The 18,977-nt window shown below is 46.6% G+C and overlaps 1 protein-coding gene across 2 annotated transcripts in view; it reads right to left on the bottom strand.

Annotated features, from left to right (window-relative positions):
- Positions 1-1,350: 1,350 nt before the first annotated feature.
- Positions 1,351-18,977, bottom strand: part of TRPC5 (transient receptor potential cation channel subfamily C member 5) — a 100,742-nt gene continuing 83,115 nt past the window's right edge. For both annotated transcript variants that reach the window (XM_030272901.4, XM_030272902.4), the window contains exons 8-11: positions 12,703-12,909; positions 11,733-11,774; positions 9,980-10,069; positions 1,351-9,305 (exon numbers count right to left, since the gene is read on the bottom strand). In XM_030272901.4, coding sequence (XP_030128761.1) covers positions 8,571-9,305; positions 9,980-10,069; positions 11,733-11,774; positions 12,703-12,909 — 1,074 coding nt within the window. In that variant the 3' untranslated portion in view covers positions 1,351-8,570. The remainder of the gene's footprint in view (positions 9,306-9,979; positions 10,070-11,732; positions 11,775-12,702; positions 12,910-18,977) is intronic.

Here is an 18,977-nt window from a genome sequence, read left to right as displayed (position 1 = left end):
TGATAAATCCTGCCTTCCCTGGAGCAGCTGAGCATTTTGCCACAAGCTTTGGGGGGGTGCTTGTGACCCAAGGTAAGGGTCAGTCTGTGCTCACAGCTGGGATGAGGGTTCAATTTTGCTGGGTTAGGGAAAATTGGCTTTAAGAGAAAGTGGAATATCCCCTAATGATAAAACTGATGGACCACCCAACTCCCTCTATCCTTTCCTTTTTGTATTTTTTTCTATACCCTGCCTGTTTTCATTTTCCAATCAATTGTAGACATGTAGTTTCTAACTCTGTTTAAACCAGTACTTTTAAAATATGTTATAGTTGAAAGCAAAATATGTTTATTTTGATGCTTGTGGTGATTATGTGAATGTGTGATTTGTGTAACTTTTCAGGAAGTGCAAATAAGAGGATTGTACTGAGTCACTCCCTGGCTTTGCAGGGACAAGGAGGGGGTGGAAATCCCTGCCAGGTGAAGTTCAGTCCCTGTTTCTGGAATAAGGCCCACAACTGGAGATTCACAGTGCCTTAACTTGCAACTTTTGGCTTTCTGATGTGCATATCCAACTGCAAAAACTCCTTCTCTACAAAAAAAAAAAAAAAATGTAGCCTTTTTTTTGGTATGTGACTATTTAAATTTCTGCGACTGTGGATCCCTGTGGTCCTGGATTTTGTACATCTTTTGCCATGGTCAGTGTAAATTTGTCTCCCTTGTGCAGGAGCCTTCTGCATTCCAAGGGAAGGGATATTGCTGTGGTGTAACTTGTGGAAACTCTGGTTTTACTGGAAGCTTGACCAAAAGCCTCTGGTCAGAGATGGAAACCTTCTGAAATGTATCTCCAGGACTTTAATGAGATTTGCTGGAGGACAGCTTTCTATAAGCAAATTATGTTGATACAGTTATAAGTTGTTGCTTAATGACTCCCTTACACTATTAGCTATATTGCTAATTCTGTGGCCATTGCAGTTGTGCTGGTGGAGAATATCTTTGGGGAGTAAATTGAAATGAAATTACACTTACTTAGGCTTTTCTGTGCAGGAGTAATTGTATTCGTGTGGTGAATTTTATTTACCAACACTTCTAGTGGGTTGCTATTTTCTGTTGTAGCCAAGATATAATGAATATTTTGGGGTAGTTTTGTTGTTTGGGTTTTTTCTTTTTTTCCAGCCAGGTGTTCAGTTCTTGCTCAAATTTGGGTGGCCAGCTTCACTGGAGGTAAGCAGGACTCTGAAGTGTCTTTTTATTGAAACACCAAGAAAGTCTCCATAGAATCAGAGCCCTTAAGTGCTCCTCTGACCACTGACAGCCCTTGAGAAGTCTGTGCTGAACTTGTTTTTTAAAAAACTCTAAAATGTCAGATCTGTTGCTGTTCATAAATGTTTATTATCAATAGGCAGCTGGAAATGTTACATCTGAAAAGGTAGAAACACCTTGATTTTTCAATAGGCTTACATTTTTGGGAAAAAAATTAAATGCTTTTTATTTGTTTTTGTTTTTTTTTTTAGTTTACAGTTAAGCTAAAAATACACATAAAATAAATAATTTTATTTGTATGTACATTGTTTCATTTTGTACAGGTTATACGAGGGTCTGACATGGAGTTGCACTACGGGTGGAAGAGATGCAAGTAGAAAAGTACATAAAACTAAGCATCTGTTTTTGCTTTTTGCTCTTGCCCTTTTCTCCAGGGGTGGCTATTACCACTCAACTGGCAGATTCTGAGGTCCCCATTCTGTCTTTGCATACACAAAATTCTTACAACATGTAAAAGCTTTTTTTGCTGGAAAAGGCCTTTGAGTTTTTGAGCAAAACTAAAATAAAGAAGAAGGGGGTGGGAGGGTGGAAAAAAGCCTCTTTTTTTTTTTTTTTTTTTTTTTGTAATTCCATGAAATAAAATGTTATTTTAAAATATGCTTGGGTGTGGAGGCTGTTTCTGTGGTTGCTTTTTTTATTAATGAAGATTTAATTTGACAATAAAACTTGATTGCTAAAAAAACTTCAAAGTCAGCCCAGGTCTCCAGGGCTCCCATATAGAAAATAGAATACTCAAGTATCTGCTACTGTCTTTTACTTCTCAATATCTTTAGCCCTGTAGGTCCCAGACCTGCCTTATAAACACCTTCAGTAGTTTTTAAATAACTGTACAATAGCCAGAAAAATAGCTAAGACCCAAAAGTGCCCCCTTGCTGAAAAACAACTATTTATAGTCAAAAGGCCTCTCGCTCTGTTGGCTAAAGGTATCACAGTGTTCTGTCAGCTCCTGCACGGGGCACTCTGAGCCCTGGGCACAGCATCCCTGCTGCCTCAGGGGGTGCTGCTGATGTGGGAATGCTTCCAATGGGATGGGAAAAGAAAAAAATCCCCCAAAATGGGCTGTGCTGAGCGGGGATGGGGGCAGGCTGCACTGGTGTCCCTCGTGGGTGGGTTTTGGTGGAGAAGGAGCTGTCAGGAGACCCCCCCTTGGCAGAGGGTTGGATTGGATCTCCAGGGGTCTGTTCCAACCCAAAGCTGGATTCTGTATGGAAGGAACTAGATCTAAAATTGTGGGTGGTTTGAGCTCTGTTCTGTTCTGCTTGGAGGTTTCATTTTGCTTTGCACACCTTAAAAAAATAACAACAGAGCAGGTCAAAGTGTTTCCCTGAAGCACAAAATGCTATCAAAGGTTTGGAAGATGAGGATCAAACACTTTTGCTTTTTAAGTGTACTTCTTTAGATAAAACATGTTTTCTTTTTAGAACATCGGTTCTTGGTCACGAATTGCCTCCAGAGCAGTTGATGTTCTGGGTGGAGGCAGTTACATGAATATTATAGAAATTACTCTTTTGTAAAAAGGGCCTGAAATGGAGGAAGAAGTGTGAAAATGAAATGTAATCAAATTATATATGTTTAGGAAATAAGCTGGTGTGGCTAGCCCAGAGTATTCTCTATCTCCTTCAAAAAAATCCAGTGAGGAAGTGACTTTATAGCTCTTTCACATCACACATCCACTGAAAGCTGCAGATTCTTTTGGGGGACAGTTTATTTTAGATGCTTCTCCAGAGAGTGGATTCGTTACCCACCACAGTTTCCCTGATCCCAATTAATTTTCCCATGACACGAATTCGGGTGCCTGGTGCTCCCAGCACCCCGGGAAGGTGTGAGCAGCCCTGGCCCCTCTCCCAGCTGGGGCCCTGTGCCAGAGCCTGGAAGTGCCTCTGGTGGTCCCTGCACCCCAAAAACACCTCCAGGAGCTCTCAGCTAAAGCACAACTCTCACTAACTCCAGGCAGCCCTGGTGGCTGGGATGGTTTTGATGGATTTTGCCGTTCTGTGTGTGGAATTGCAGCAGAGGTGGGAGGGGGGGTGGCTCCTGATCCTTTGGGAATCCTCGGGGGCTGCACAGAGCTTCTCTGGCTGTGGGACAGGGCTGGGCACTGCAGCAGGAGCTGCCTGGTTAAAGGAGAGCCCAGCCAGGACTTCAACCAGCACTGAACCTCCTCCTGGTTCACGGAAATACGCTTTTCTTTGGGATTTTGGTCCTTTGGAAAGGAAAGCAGCAACCCAAAGTCAAGCTGGGAAGGGAAGTGTGACAATATTAAATACATTGTGGTGTGAGAGCAGTGAGTGGTGGTTTGCAGCTGCTAGAAAGCCCAGAGGTGATTCAGATCCTTGCTCAGGCTGTTGCTAACTGTCCAGATATCCCTGTCAACAACATCCAGGTCCCCAGAGCAGGGACCTGCCCGTGCTCCTGTCCCTGGCAGGGAGCTCGGAGTGCCCCTGCCCTGCCAGTCCCCTCTTAGAGCTCCTCTTGCTCAAAGAGTGTACGCTAAAGAAAACACATTGTACAGAGAAATCTGGGTGAGGAGCCCCTCCCAGGGATGCAGGGGACAGTGTCCAGCTGTCCAGGCTCCTCCAGCAGCCAGTGTTGGCCACTCTCTGCTGCCCGGGTGGGTGTCCAGAGCTGCCGTCCCCTCTCCTGGGGCAGAACAGCAGCAGAGCCACCCTGCTCCAGTCACAGCCTCCCTCTGCCCTCCTGGGACAGCCAGCTGAGCTCTCCCTGCCAGCCATGGGGTGAAAAGTGATTATCACAGAGGTGCTGATGTGAAATTTTCCTATAGCCCTACCCCGGGTGTGCAGCAGTGCTGAGCTGCCTGTGGAGCCCCTCCGTGCTTAGAATCCTGTTGTACCAACCAATTTTAACCTCTTTCAAAGGTAAGGGTTTATATTCATACATTAATATATTTATTTAAATACTCTTAATATTTACAGTGGCTGTTTCTGCTAAAAATCATGTTACATGGGCTGTGGGGAAAGGGGTGGAACACAAATACAGGAAGGTGACATTTCGGGTGAGGCATAAATCACAAAAGCAAAGGTGTCAGAATTTAGGCTTTCAGGGTATGCTGCTCCTGCTCTCTGTCTACTGCAGAAGTCCCCTAAATTCCCTTCATGGGGAAACCATGCGAGTTTCCTACATGGAAAATTATCGTAACAGACATAACAGTTAAATCCTAACCTGAATTAGTTGTAAGAAAATAAAAGTACATCCTACTGCTACCAATATTAACTACGTACTGTATATAGCGCCTTTAAATTGGAAAGTGCTTATAAATAATGAACTAACCCCCCCTGCGAGGTAGGTAAGTATTATTATCCCTATTTTACAGATGGGGAAACTGAGGCATTCGAGAGGCTGAGTGACTTGCCCAAGGTCACGGGGGAGGCAGAGGCAGAGCAGGGAGTGGAGCTGAGCTCCCTCCTGGCTCTGACCCTGCCCGTGCTTCCTCTGAGGGGACACAGCTACAAACACGGGGGTATTTACATATTTACCAGCAAGTGAGCCACGTACAAATGCAGTTATCCAAATAACCTGCACAGATAATTCAGGTAATTTCTTGTTTCTGAAGCAATTTAGGTAATCCCTGACCTGAGTACAAACACCTCCCAGCTCTATTAAGTTCTTAACTCTGGGTGTTATTTGTTAACTTTTTACTTGATGATGATGCCCCATCCCTGGAAGTGTCCATGGACAGGGCTTGGGGCAAGCTGGCCTAGTGGAAGGTGTCCCTGCCCATGGCAGGGGGGCTGGAACAAGAACTTTAAGGTCCCTTCCAACCCAAACCACTCCATAATTCCATGACCATTTGCAGGTGTGCTGCTTTAAAAAGCCAGGTGAAAACGACACTGGGATGGGAGGCGAGAAAACATGCAACTTCAAGAGCAAGAAATCTAAGGAAGGAAAAATAGTTGAAAAATGTGTTATTCCTAACTCCAAACTCCTTGCATATATACAAGGATCCTTCTTGAAGCCCACAGAATACAGGCCAGGCGTGACCCAGCTGAGCCAAGGAAAGGTTTAAGTCCTCACAGGGGAAAGCCAAATGTTCCATCAGCTCCTACCCTGGCCCTTGCAGAGACAGCACAGGGGTCATTCACCCATTTCTCTGAAGGAAAGAACTTTCACTAAAACACGCTTTCATTTTTGAGCCATTGAAAGCAGGAAAATATTGGTGCATTCAAAAATATTGTGCTGCAAGTGAATTAAGCAAAACCTGGGTTGGTTTTTTTTAATCAAATGTATTTTTTGGAAGGTACTTCAATTTCGCTCCCCTGAAGCTCCTGTTTTAGCATAATAATAACTCACCAGCTGCTCCAAAGTCTATTGCTATCAACAGGGATGCATAGATGCAATCAAAGAGAATTTTGCCTTTTGGGGGGACCAATTTGAGTTTTTCAAACTCCTGGACACGTGTATTAATCACAGCCAAATCAAATATTTGTGTTGAACTCCAGAGTCGGCTCAGACTCGCGGCTGGAGCAAGGAAGGATCTGTCATGAAACAAAGCCCAGGGGAGCCCCAGCCACGTCAGCATCTCCCCTTCAGCCCAGCACTGGGGGCTTGCAGATCTCTTGTCCACATGGCAGCTCCCAGCCCTGCTCTTTCGGGACCAGCAGGGGAACATAACTCACACAGTCTGCAGGGGAGGGATTTTTGCATTTTTGGGGGCAGCACTGCTGAGTTAATTCCCTCTCTTTGTGCTGTTTGTACCTGGTAATGCATTCGAGTGAGCGTCACCAGCGGCTGTGTGCTTGTTCTCACTGAACACTTCAAAGCCTTTCTGCTGTCCAAGGATATAAACCCAGCTTCTGGCCCAATTTCAAGCCCAGTTGATGTAATCTGCATAACTGTACTTGAATTGTTTTCATTCTTCCTCCTTACCCAGGAAATGCCACAAAGATTGGCTGGCCCCACGTCAAGCAGAGTTCACAGACTGCAGTGTGGGTTAGGTGAGGCATCAAAGGGCTCGAATTCACCCCCCTGCAGCAGCTCCTGTTAATGTTTATCTTTGCACAAATGTGCTCAGTTTGGTTTCTTGACCTGTGGGGCTTTTATTGTGAGCCTTGCCTTGATGGGTTCTGCCTGTGGCTCTCCCCTGTCGATGGATTTGCTCCTCCAGCCAGGGGTGCCTGATTTCCTCATGGAATGACCAACAAGCTGCTCCCCCCTCGGGCTTTACAAGTCTCCTTGTGTACCACCAATGTCAGTTTGCTCAGCCTTCCATGAGGGAAGAGGAAATGCAGTTTTCAAAGACAACTCTAACCCTGCAATTAGTGTGAAAGCCCAAAATCTGTTGATACAAAAATGCCTTTCACTCTGCCTTAACGAACACATCCAGACACTTAAATATTTGGGGTTTTACACTGCCTGCTGATAACAAGACTGCTGTCATTATAAGCAAAGAATGCAGAAATGGCTTGGAGTCTCTGCTCCTTGCTGCTGATTCATCTCAACACCAGGGCTGCCCTGGAGCCACAGAGGTCTGCCTTGAACACCCCCATGGGTTCAGGCTGTTGGCACCCCAGCTCTGCCCCAGCAGCTGCTGCAGCACTCACATTTCTCTCTGTGCTCCATTTGCTGGGTGAAGCTGCACGAGTACCCAAAGGAAAAACCCCACAAGGGGAGTTTTCCCCCACAAGAGGAGGGAGCCAGGTTTAAAACTTGGGCAGAGTATCCAGCTGCAGGGGTTCCAGCATCTCCCACCCCTCTGACCCTCCGTGCTGCCAGCAGAGCTGCTCGTGCCCCTGGCTGCTGGAGCCTGACCCGCCCCAGTGGCAGGTGTAGGTTCTCCAGCATTCTGTTTCTCAAGTCACAACCCAGTTCCCAGCTGAGGTGACTGCTGGCTGCCACCCTGGGGAAATGTGGAGCTCCATAACCCTGCTGGGAGCAGAGCCCTGCAGGAGGGCAGGGATGAGGGCAGGAACAAAGCCTTGCCGAGCTCCTGGGCAGGACCTGCTCCCTCCAAGGAAGCAGCTGACCAAGAGCAGCTCTGAGGTGGTGCTGAGTGCCCATCATCTGTGTTTCTGAGCAGCACTGCAGAAGAAAGTTCAAGTATCCCATTGTTCAAAAATTTAAATAAAACCCCCTAAAAATCCCTGTTAAGAATTCAACCACCTTGCCCTTGACGGGGCTTTCTCCCCACTCTGATGCTCCTTGGGACAGCAGCAGTGACAGTGCCAAGCCCTCTCCAGACACTCCCACAGCTGGGCAAATAAAAGATAATAAAAAATACCACCTCCTGCCACATTCCTTTTTGTTGCACCTCAGAGAAGGACCTGCAGAGCTGTTCCACTTCTGCTCTTGCTCAGGCTGCTTTTCAGACCTGCAGCTCAGGGGCCCAGGGAAGACGCCCTCCCTCAGAAGATGGATTTCCCCCTGACACCCATCAGAGAGGCAGCAAAAAGTGAATGCAACACTGGAAGTAAAATTAGGAATTGCAAAAAAAGGGCTGGGTTTTGGTTCAGCCTATTAGAAACTACTCTGAGGTTTGTATTTCAAGCAGCCAGGGTTGTTTTGGGTTGTTTTCTTTTCAGTTCATCTACACAGGAGTTGGAGGCAAGGCCAGGTGCTGGCTCCCACTGTCAGCCTATTTGGAAAGTCCTTCTGCTCCCCAAAAGGGAAATTAGTTAAATAAGCAAATATGTTAGCAACAAAAATATGTTCTGGGTGGATGATCAAAGGGGTCTCATATTCATAAATAATTTACAATATTAATATAGTGGCCTGAAAAAACAAGCACAACCAAAAGAATCAGAAGTCATATTGCTTAAAGTAAACAAACAAACAAAAAAAAAACAGTTATAGGTCAAAACCACTTTGAAAAATACTTTCAGTGTGATTCTCAGCCTGCTGCTGAAGAGCTGTTTGTGTTGATGAGGAACACTGAGGATGCAGAGCCAATGGTGTTGGACAGCAGCACTGAAACCCAGCTGGGGTGGGATGATGATGGCAGCACTGGAGAAATCCTTTCCTCAGCCACCTGCACGCCTGAAGTCTGTGGGGTTTGGAGACTAAGACTGCATCCAAAGGGATTCCTGTGGTTTATGGCAACCTTATAAATGGTGAAACCATTAGTTTAGTATTAGTGAGTGTAAAAAACGTAAACTTAAAAAGGTGCAGATGGCTATAAAATAGGCTATAACATAATTAGGTTTACACTTTTTTTTCACCTGTGGACAGAAAGGAAACAGTGATGCTGAACCAGATGAGAGCAAACAATTACCAATACTTGGCTGAGTTTTCCAGTGAGAGTTAAGAGAGCTTTGCTCAGAGCCGAGTGGTAACATGATCCTCCTGCCCGTCTTTCCACTGGTTTATAAACAAGTCACAGGCCTCTCCCCATGAATCAAACACATCCTCTGACGAGTCTATAAGTTTGGAGTTAGAGGAACAAATACTGGAAGCACAGTGAAGGGAACTGGTACAAACCACAGGGCACTCCTTGCTCTGTCCTGTAAGTCTCGTGTTCCCACTGTAGGCCACCTCATTGAGGTTAATTTCACTTTTGGAACAATTCTCTTCTCTCTCTCTGTCCATGGGAGAATATTTAATGTCTTTCCACATGTAGTGGGGCTGAATGATCCCGTCTGAAATGGTGTACATGGGCTCTGAGCTGGGCTCGGGGACGTGGCCGTTCATCTTGGAGAAGAGCAGGCCCAGCCTCTTGAAGGATTCCTTCTTGGAGCTGGAGAGTCTCTGCACTCTGTTCCCGTTTCGCACAAAGGAGCGCTTGCTGATCCCGTTGCTTTTTGGCTTCTCCTCCACCATGTTCATCCCAGACATGGTTTTAATCAGAGCAGACACGTTGAAGTCCTTTTTCTTGTTGGCTACATTGAAAGACACGCTCTTGGCTCTGGGCTTTTCTCCAGCACCGTCCTCGTTTGTTTCCTCCTTTTGGGATACCTCTGTGCTGCTGGTAGAGTAACTTCTCCTCTGGGGCTTCCTGTTGCCTAAGAGGTCAAGAACTTCATAGCGAAAACTCGAGATGTCCTGTTTTAATTCCTGGGGCAAGGAGAGACAGGAGTTACTCCCAGCAGCCTCATCTGACATGAAGGAATGACCACAATCCCTCGGGAGAGTTCAATTGTGCCAGTGGCTGGTACCAAATCACACAAGAACATCACATTCCTGTCCAGTGTCACACAAAAATGTGGTGGTAGTGCTGAGAATTGGGGACAAGGCTTTTGTCTCCAAAGGCTGGGGACTGGTCCTGTTAAACAGCCCCCTCTGGCCACCCCCTGCAAACCCCAAAAAGTCAGATAAAAGAGTTACAGAAGAGGGAATACTGCTGAAATATGGCAGGAATCCTGTCTAGCTGATAGCCCCAACTTAACACTTGTTAGTGTCCATCAACCCTAACCCATTCTTTGGCTCTGCTGCATTAAGATTGGGAATGTGATGTTGTCTCAAATCACATATTTCATTCTTACTCTTTCCCAATGCTTTTGTCTGTATAGCACATTGTATATTAAAATATGGGAAGTGGTCATACAGGAAGACACTCAATAATTACTAACTCTGCCCACAAAACCCCACAAGGCCCATCGGATATATGCCCAGCTCCAGTCACAATCCTATTTCCACACATCATAAATCACCTTAACAAGTTAGTGTAAGCTCTGCAAGTGGCTGTTTGAATTAATAAAACAAATTATTATTGAGTAATAATAAATTACCTTGAAGTTTTCTTCAGTTAAACCTTCATTGGTTTTGGAAGTTCTTATCATTGCAGCGACGTATCTTTTCACAAGATTTCTTATCACTTCCTGGAACAGGAAACAATCCAAGTGATTCAATTGCTAACTCAGCCCAAACTCTGTTCTTGCTGCGTTTCCCTGAGGTTTTGCCAACAGCAGCTGTCCTGACTCTGCTGGCTACAAACCAGTCACCACTAGAAACAAAATGCTTCCTTTTAAGCAGAGCAAACCTCGGGAAGGGGTGATACAGCTTCCATCTTATGGATGCTCAGATTTTAACTAAAGGCAAAGCAGTTGTTTTGTACTGGGGTTTGTAGATGTGCAAGTCATGGAGAAAAAAAATTCTTGGAGTGTTCTCTCCAAGCAGCTCTTAGATGTGCTCTTTAATCTCAGCTGCTGAAAGGTTTTACAATTACCAATGTCATGTGCACACAGTGCATATCATGATGGGCTAAATTTGGAATTTGAAGGTGGTTTATCAAGTATTTGAAGCCAAGGAGGCCATGTTAGCAATAAATAATGTGAAGAACAGCCAGGACCCCATGGGTCAATGGACATTCACCTCAAACCACATCTGCAGCTGCCCGAGTGTTCCCTAAGGGCAGAAACCCCTTTAAGGACAGCTGCACCATCTGTGGGCAGCACTGGAAGGCCCAAATCACACTTTCAGTGACATCTCCAGGGAGTCTCACTCCTCTGTGTCACCTGTCTGCTACACTCCATGTTTTTGGTTGGATGAGCTCCATTGTGCTCTGCTCGTGTCCCTCCCTGATGGCTTCACAGAAACAAACTGGTGCTTTGAGCTTGCACATTTATCTGTGCCAGCCAAATGCACCCAGGCTGTTTGTGTGCAGGGAAGAGACTACTCCAAACTTGCCCTGCATCTCCCCCACTTCACAAATAAGACTGAGCAACACCAAACTGAGGATGATGTCTGCAGCAAGGCTTTGCTGGGAGATTTTTGAGAGATCCCAATGTCGCAGCCGTAAGCTGTGCTGTGAAGTCAGAAAGCACCATATGGCACTTGTCAAAGGTGACTAATTATGTTAACCACCAACTTCTGATAAAAGTGCTCTTCAGCAAGCAGGAGATGTCTTAAGTAAGACAAATTACTAATGGCTTTTGGCAGTGGAGCCTAACGTATCACCTAACATTTTGGAGAATTTTTTTCCTTCCAGCATGCTGGCATAATACATCCACTGAATTCAAGGGCTGAAGAGGGTGTTTTTAATGAAGTTTCACCTTTTTGTAGGTTGAGTTTAATGAGTATTTGATCACAGGCAAGCTGAGAATAAACAAACCAGCAAGATTCAATAAAGGAATCATTCCTCCTTCCTGAGCTGTCCCAAACAAAAGAATGTCCCAACCATAGTCTGAGTTAGGGGTGCTTTACAAAAAAGAGCAAGAGAGGAACAATTCAGGCATTTAAAAATGCTGCAGAAATAGGTTTAATCAGGATGTCCTGACAGCCTGATGGTAATGGGGATGTGACCTTGACTTCAGCAGCCACACTGATACCTGCAAGTCTTCCACTATTCCAAAGGGGGTGAAAAGCAAGGACAGATTTACTGAACCATCCACCTCCAACGAGGAAATGCTTTAATCCATGATAAGCTAAATCCTCTTAGAGGACCTACACGATCAAAATATATTCTGGAAGCAGGCAAGGATTGAAGTATTGGAAAATGAGGAGGAGAAAGAAACAGCAAACTTTATGTGCCCAAAAGTTTACCTGGTAATGTTGATTCTGAATCAGGTTGTCAGCGTGACGTTCCTGGAAAAAGAAAGGCACAGGGGGTGTCACCAGTCTGGTCCTGTCTTTGGAGCTCCCACTGGCTCTGAGCAAGCGTCTCAGGTTTAGCTGGGGGTGCATGTTCTATTTCCCATCTGTCAGAGCTGGGGCAGTTCTCTGCTGTTCTTTGGGCAGTTTTCTTTATCTCTCCCACAACCAATCCTCCCTCCAGGAGATCTCTCCTGTTCATGGGTCATTAATTATTAATTATGAATTATCTCCTGTTCATGGCCAGTGAGTGTCCCTGCATGGCTGAGAAAATTCCATCATCCATGGGGAGATGATGTGCCCAGGGGAGGAGCCCAACATTCCTACCTGGATACAATCTGACCTGGGAACAGCACAGCAGCCTTTGCTACTGCATTCCCAGAGGAGCAGCTTTCTTCCCCCTGCATTCCCAGAGGAGCAGCTTTCTTCCCACTGCATTCCCAGAGGAGCCCAGGCCCATCTCCCCCAGCCCTGGAGCTCCAGAGGAAAACTCCCCCCTTGTGCAGGATCCTGCTCCAGCAGAAGCACAGCTGGCACTGCAGGAGGGCTGAGCCACCCTGGGATGGGGCTGCTGCCACCTCCCTGACACACAGGCTGCCAGGGCCTGCTCTGACTCTGGCAGTGGCTTTTGTTTTGTTTGTTTGTACTATTGCATTTGTATTTTTAATTTTCCTAGTAAAGAACTGTTATTCCTACTCCCATATCTTTGTCTGAGAGCTTCTTAGTTTCAAAATCATAATAATTTGGAAGGAGGGGATTTACATTTTCTACTTCAGGAGAGGCTCCTGCCTTCCTTAGCAGACACCTGGCTTTCAAAACCCAGACAGCAAGTTATGATCCAGCAACTCTCTGCTGATTCCTCACAACCCTGAATATCCCCAACATCCTCCAGAAACCAAGCACAAACCCGTGAGCTCCTTACTGTGAATGTTTTGAGGTTTTCGTGCCTCTTCTGTTCGTTGTCAGAGTCATCTCCTGGGCACAGCTGGTTGTGGATCCACTTGCAAAGGTACCAGACCGACTTGGGACTGGGGACAATGTTAAAAGGAGGGGGCAGAGTGGCGCCTTCGTCGAAGTAACTCATCCAGAGCTTCGTCCGTGCAAACTTCCACTCGATGTCCGCGTGGTCCTGTGAGAGAAGGGCAGAGACCATCAGCAGCTGCAGGCAGGTGTTCCTGGAGCCAGGCTGAGGAGGGGGGGTGTGAGGGATTTCTCCAGCTGCAGGTAGAGCAGTGTCTCTGTGGGAACTCAAAATGTCCCTCAGACATTTTTGGATGTTCTGGGTCCAGGTCAGAAGCATTTGAGACCCTGGCAGGCAGCTGGAAACAGCTGTGATTTTGGGTTTGAACCGTGGAATGAGTTACCAACCTTGCAGGAAGGAAAAGAAGTCACAAATGTTTAGATATTATAGTAGAAGTAGTTACAAAGTAGAGGGAAGAATTTCTGAGTGCTGTACAGGGGGGTTTCTGTTTTGTACATGGGGGTCAGAGGTTTTAAGATGGAGGGATTTGGGCCTGTCCTGTCCTTCCTCTTTCTTCTTCCTTACCTCCATGTTCTTGGTGATGTTGGCACTCACAGATTGGTTTAGAGTAGAAAGGCACCATTTAATATAGGTAATAGGCATTGGGGAAAAACTGTACCTATGTAACATGTAATGTACCATATAAAAGATAGAAAAGCACCATTTAATATAGGTAATGGGCATTGGGGACAAACTGTACCCATGTAACACGTAATGTACCATATAAAAGACAGCAGCAGCCCTGGGCAGAGGGGGAGAGAAGAAGCAGTCGGGAGTCAGAGAGGATGTCAGGGTGTGTGTGTGCCTCTGCCTGAGCTGTGAGCAAACCACAGCAGCCCCAGAAGAAAATCTTTTAGATAACTTGCAATAAACTGCCTTGAGACCAAACAACAAGAGACTGCTGAGCCTTTCTTTGGCAGCACGGGTTGGAGAAGTTTTTCCACCACACGGAGCCACCCCTGACCTAGGGTGGTCTTCGACATGTCTCTCTTTACATCTCCCTCGCTGGGGGTGGGCATAAAAAACTGGGTGTGAAATGTAACTGGAGTAAAAACTGCCAACCACTGAGAAAGAAGAGGGCAGCAATACCCAGCAAGGAGAATTCCGTGTGCTAGAGGCCAGCTGTGTCCTTAAGAGCTTGTGCTTATTAGTTCACCAATGCAAGAAGCAAGAAAACACATTTCCTATTTTGCTCTTTGCTAGCATTTTTATTATCACAAACCACTGTTCCTCATGTCTGAATACAATGAATTCTCATATTCTTCCCTGGGAAAAAGGTCTTCCATAGTGGTTTTTGATTTGTTTTTTATAGCCTCCATTAATTCTGCTCTTATAAGGAAATGACACATTTTATGTGTGCTGTATTTTACATCTTGCTTCTGCATTATCCTTACAGAAGCCAGGAGACATTTTACTCTGAGCTTGGTGGTTTTTTTGCATTTATATTATCACCATGATGGTTTGCTGGTCCCTAGTGTTTTTCATCCCAACAAAGTGGAGGTGGGAAGTTAATGCCATCATTTTACAGCTGCACAGATAAGACACAGGGTCCATAGAGTCCCCAGGAAAGGAATGCTGAGTTATGGAAGAGACTGACCTTACAGACTTCATAACACCTGAAGGGTTTGGGGAGCAAAATTTAATCAATTTTTAATAATGGTGGAGTCAACCCAGTAACACAGTACATATTCCCTCCAACACCAGGGCAGAGGCCAGAGATGCTGCAGAGACCCAAAACAGATCTCATGCTGCTTTCTGCTAGTTTTAAAATTGAAAAAAATGCCACTGTTTTGTACGTTCTGCAGAAATTCTGGCATTAGGCAGAAGGGGGGGGAAATAATTTGTGCTGAACACAGCTGACAGCAGTAGACTGAGCTGGAATGGTGTAGCTGGGTGTTGTTACCACTGCAGAGCAGTGCTAAGCTGACACTTGTGACATTTCAGCCGCTCGGCATTTGCGGGGACGGTGTCTGACACGAGATTAAACCAAAGTCACGGTGATTCAGGCTAAGAACAGCACAAGGTGGGAGAAAAGGACAATGCAGGACTTTAATTTTCTGAGGAGATTTTGGTGAGGCTGGAACAAGCAGCTTATTGAGCGAGGGGTGCTGGGCTGCAGCTCTGGCAGGCAGCACTGAAGTGTAGGACAGGGAGTTTAATAAAATATTGCTGAACATCGTGCCCAAAAAATTACTACACTGGCTCTCTGGCCATGCTCCAGTGCCCTGACACGGGTAAAATATGCTCACATTTTGACAGTGAGGTGCAGCTGAAGTCCATTTTGGTAATGTATTCAAATTATGTGCAGCCCTGGATTTAGAACGACTGTCTCAGTGGCCTGGGAGCACATTAATCTCTGCAGATGGTCTGAACCAGCCCAGAACATCATTGTCCCCTACTAGTTTAACACAGGGGCTCTTTGCAAGCCATAGGGAAGCTCAAGGTGCAGGCTGTCATGCCCCTTTTTCCTCAAGCACCATCACACCCCATAAACTGGTGAACTGCAGCATTGCTGTGAAGTATCACAGGTTGGTGCTGCTGGAAATGAAATCCTGGCTAGTAAAAAAAAAAAGCAGTTTGAATAACTGCCACCATTAAAGAAAAAGAAAATTAAAAAAAAATAACAACTCCTGGTCATTTTTGGTTCATTTGTCTCTGCCTGCCAGCCCACAGGACAACTCCTGCGTGTCAGCTGCTCTCAGCTCCAGGCAGAGCTGCCTCAGCCCCTTGCAGAAGCAGGGCTGGCTGCTCCCTGCCCACACCTGAAAGCTCCTTCATGCCCTTCTTTCCACCTGAACCTCTCCAGGTCTGGGCAGCTTGAGCTGAAACAAGAGGGAGGATGGGCACTGCAGGCCAGGTCAGCCCAGAGGGACCAGCGAGGGGGAGAGAAGGGACCTCAGCTGCACTTTCTGTGCTTCACAGGACCATTTGTCATGGAAAAGCCCACGAAGATCATCACCTCCAAGCATTCCCCAAGGCTACCACTAACCCCTGGCCCCAGTGCCACATCCACACACCTTTTAAATCCCTCCAGGGATGGAGACTGCACCACTGCCCTGGGTAGCCTATGCCAGTGCTGGACAATTCTTTAGGAAAAGGAATTTTTCCTGATATCCAAGCTAAACCTCCCCTGCTCTTCACCAGGAAAAGCCCAGTGGCAGCTGCACGTTGCTGCTGTGAGCATCTACAGCATTTTGTAGGGGAAGAGCTGCAGGAGCCCAGGGTTGAGTTACACAGCCCTGCAGCAGCTACAAACCTGGCAGCACTGCCTGGGGAGCTCCGGGCAAGGCAGGGACCGAAGGACAGTGCAAAGACTTATTTTGGATAGAGACAAATCTTTTAAGTTCTCTGTCAGCACAGGAGTAGGTGTGAATGTGCTGCCTTCCACCTCGGCAGGTTCTGTGATATTCTGTGATTATTCTGTGATATTCTGTGATAAATCCACCCATCCCCTCTACAAAAGCCCAGCAAAGGCCCAGTGTCAGTGTGGGATCAGGAGTGGGGACTTGGCAGCAGTTTCCTTCAGCACATCACAAAAGGGCCAGTCCTTGGCAGTGGATGTTGGATGCTGTTTGAAGAGGAAGGTAAGGCAAATCTCTGCCTTGGGGATTGCAAATTTGTTTCTGGGAAAGGAAGGAAAAGCCTTAAAAAGCTTTTCTGCACAAAGCAGAGGGTTTTTTTTACTTTTTGTTCTTTCATTTTTAAAATAGCTGGATGGGACACTTCATCCCTGGAAGTGACCCAGGCCAGCCTGGGCAGGGCTTGGAGCAGCCTGGTCTCGTGGAAGGTGACTCTGCCCATGGCTGAGGGTTGGAAAAGGTGATCTCAACCCAAACCATTCTGGATTCTGTGACTCCACGGGCTTTCCTAGGGCTGAGAGCTGGGAATCTTAGCAAGGCTTCTCCCTTAGGAAGTTTTGAGGCTGGTCTGAACAAATCCCTGCTGGTCTGAGTGTGTCTGTGGCTGAGGCTGGGGGATGCTGGCTTCACCCCACCTGTATTTCTTCTTGTGCTGTCTCAGTCAACAAGTGCACTGTAACCTCTCTGAAAAGACAGACCAGACCCTCTGTACAAAGCTCAAAGTGTCTTTTCTCCCCTTCTCTGTTTTGCTGCTGCAAATTCCCCAGAGTTTGCAAACGCAGCCTGTCTCAATTATTCACCTTGATGTTTTGTGAACCTGAGCAAATCAGATGAGAGCTCCTGGCAGCAGTTTTGTGTTGGAAATATACAGCAAAGAGACACTTCAGTTTTACTGACAATGTCTTTGTGTGCCAGGAAAACCACCATTTTCTTGGTTAGAGCTCTCCTTAGTGCTGTAAGCAATAAAATCCTCACACAAAGCTACAGCTCCCCAAACTCTCCTCCCTGTGCTGAGCACCACTTCAGTATGTGTTGTGTACTGAGCTCAAAGCTGGAGCACCTGGGACTTACAGCCAGGACCTCAGTCCTTGCACTAGCTGGGAATGTGACTCTGCCAGGTGTGCTCCAGGTTTGGGGTGTTTCCCCAGTGACTGCTGGCCCCTGGGCAAGAGACACATTTTTGGGAGCTGCCTGAGTCTGAGAGTGAGTACAGGATCCTCCCAGACCTGTGCTGTCTCATGCAGAGTTCTTATATGACAACTCTTTGGTAACATTTATAATAAGCTAAAACCCCACATTCACTAGCTTTGCCAGCGTGACCTTGTTGCTTTAGGAATTTTAATTTAAGTTGGGATTTCACTGTCCTCTCTTTGAGAGCTTCTGTCTCTCTCGCCCTTGTTCTTGTCACCGTTTTCTTTCAAGCACTGCTCAGCGTTTCAGCTATCAAACACTCCACACTTAAGAGGGCCGAGCCCTCAAACTCAAAGAATACATGAACTCAAAGAAACCAGCACTCGGCTCTGCTGTGAGGAAAAAAAGCCTGTCTCACTTCCTATCACAATGTGAATGTGTCATCCTGGCCACATAATCCTCTTGCAAATCTCTGCCATTTGAAGTGAGAATTAATCTCCCACAAAGATTTCCCTGTGGGATGGCTGAAGCCATTTCACTGTAGCAGCTGCAAATATTTTCTAATTCAGTCAAAGTGATGTATTCACAGATGTGCCAGATTTTAAACGATTATCTGCTACACTAATTATCCAGGGTAATTCAGACATTAATCTCCATCCTTATCTCTGTGTAGAAAGTGTGTTGTTTACAGATTCTGAGATGTTTTCTATAAAGATTTCCATCACCCTCTCCTTGTTGGGCCATACAGGGTGGATCATACTTTGCCAATGCCAGCAGTGAGTCCTGACCAGGCAGCTCAGCCCCAGCTGTCTGGGAAGATGCTGTCAGCTTTCTGCACCAGGTGGGTACCTCTGCCACAGGCTCCAGCTTCCTTAACCTCTCCAGGAGTTATTCCAGCTGCCTCGTGCCTGGGAAGATGGTGCAGGGAATCACTGGGAATGTCTCTTAGCACACCATGGAAAGTCTGTGGCAAATCAAGGCACGGGACTTCCACCTTCTGGCTCTTAAGTTCTTAACACCCCTGGAAGCCCTGGGATAGCCCTAAGTTTTGGTTGGCTCAGGGCTGAGATGGATTCTGGCCATCCTGTGGATTTTGCAGGTGCCCCTGCACTCTGAGGTTTGTTCTGGATCAGGCTGGTGCAGAGCTGTGGTTAATACCCTCAGCTCCCAGGGGCAGGGTTAGATATTAGGATAAATTCCTTTATTGTAAGGGTGGTGAGCCCTGGCACAGGTGCCCAGAGCAGCTGTGGCTGCCCCTGGATCCCTGGAAGTGCCCAAGGCCAGGCTGGACAGGGCTGGGAGCAGCCTGGGACAGTGGGAGGTGTCATTGCCATGGCAGGGGGTGGAATAAGATGATCTTGAAGGTCCCTTCAAACCCAAATCATTCCATGATTCTATGAAATCTAATGCTAGGGGGATGGGGATGCTCAGCAGCCAGGCATGCTGAGATCCCCAAACTTTTCCACTGTCAAACAACCCCAGGATGATCAGTTGCTCCAGCTCCTCTGTGCCACACAGAGGTGCCCAGGGGCTCCTGCTCCTTCCTCTGGGAGTTCCTGGGATGCAAATCCTCCCCACACCCACCTGGAAGGAACAAGCTATCAAGATCTCCAGCATCACTCTGGCTGGCATGAAAAGGGCTGTGTGTGCCTTTCTTGTGTTTTATTACACAACAGGCAGGGGGCT

This window comes from Taeniopygia guttata, chromosome 4A (genome assembly GCF_048771995.1).
Source record: "Taeniopygia guttata chromosome 4A, bTaeGut7.mat, whole genome shotgun sequence".
NCBI classification, from domain to species: Eukaryota; Metazoa; Chordata; class Aves; order Passeriformes; family Estrildidae; genus Taeniopygia; species Taeniopygia guttata.
The sequence above is the reverse complement of the archived record's forward strand: the minus strand, read 5'-3'. Positions and strand labels throughout refer to the sequence as shown.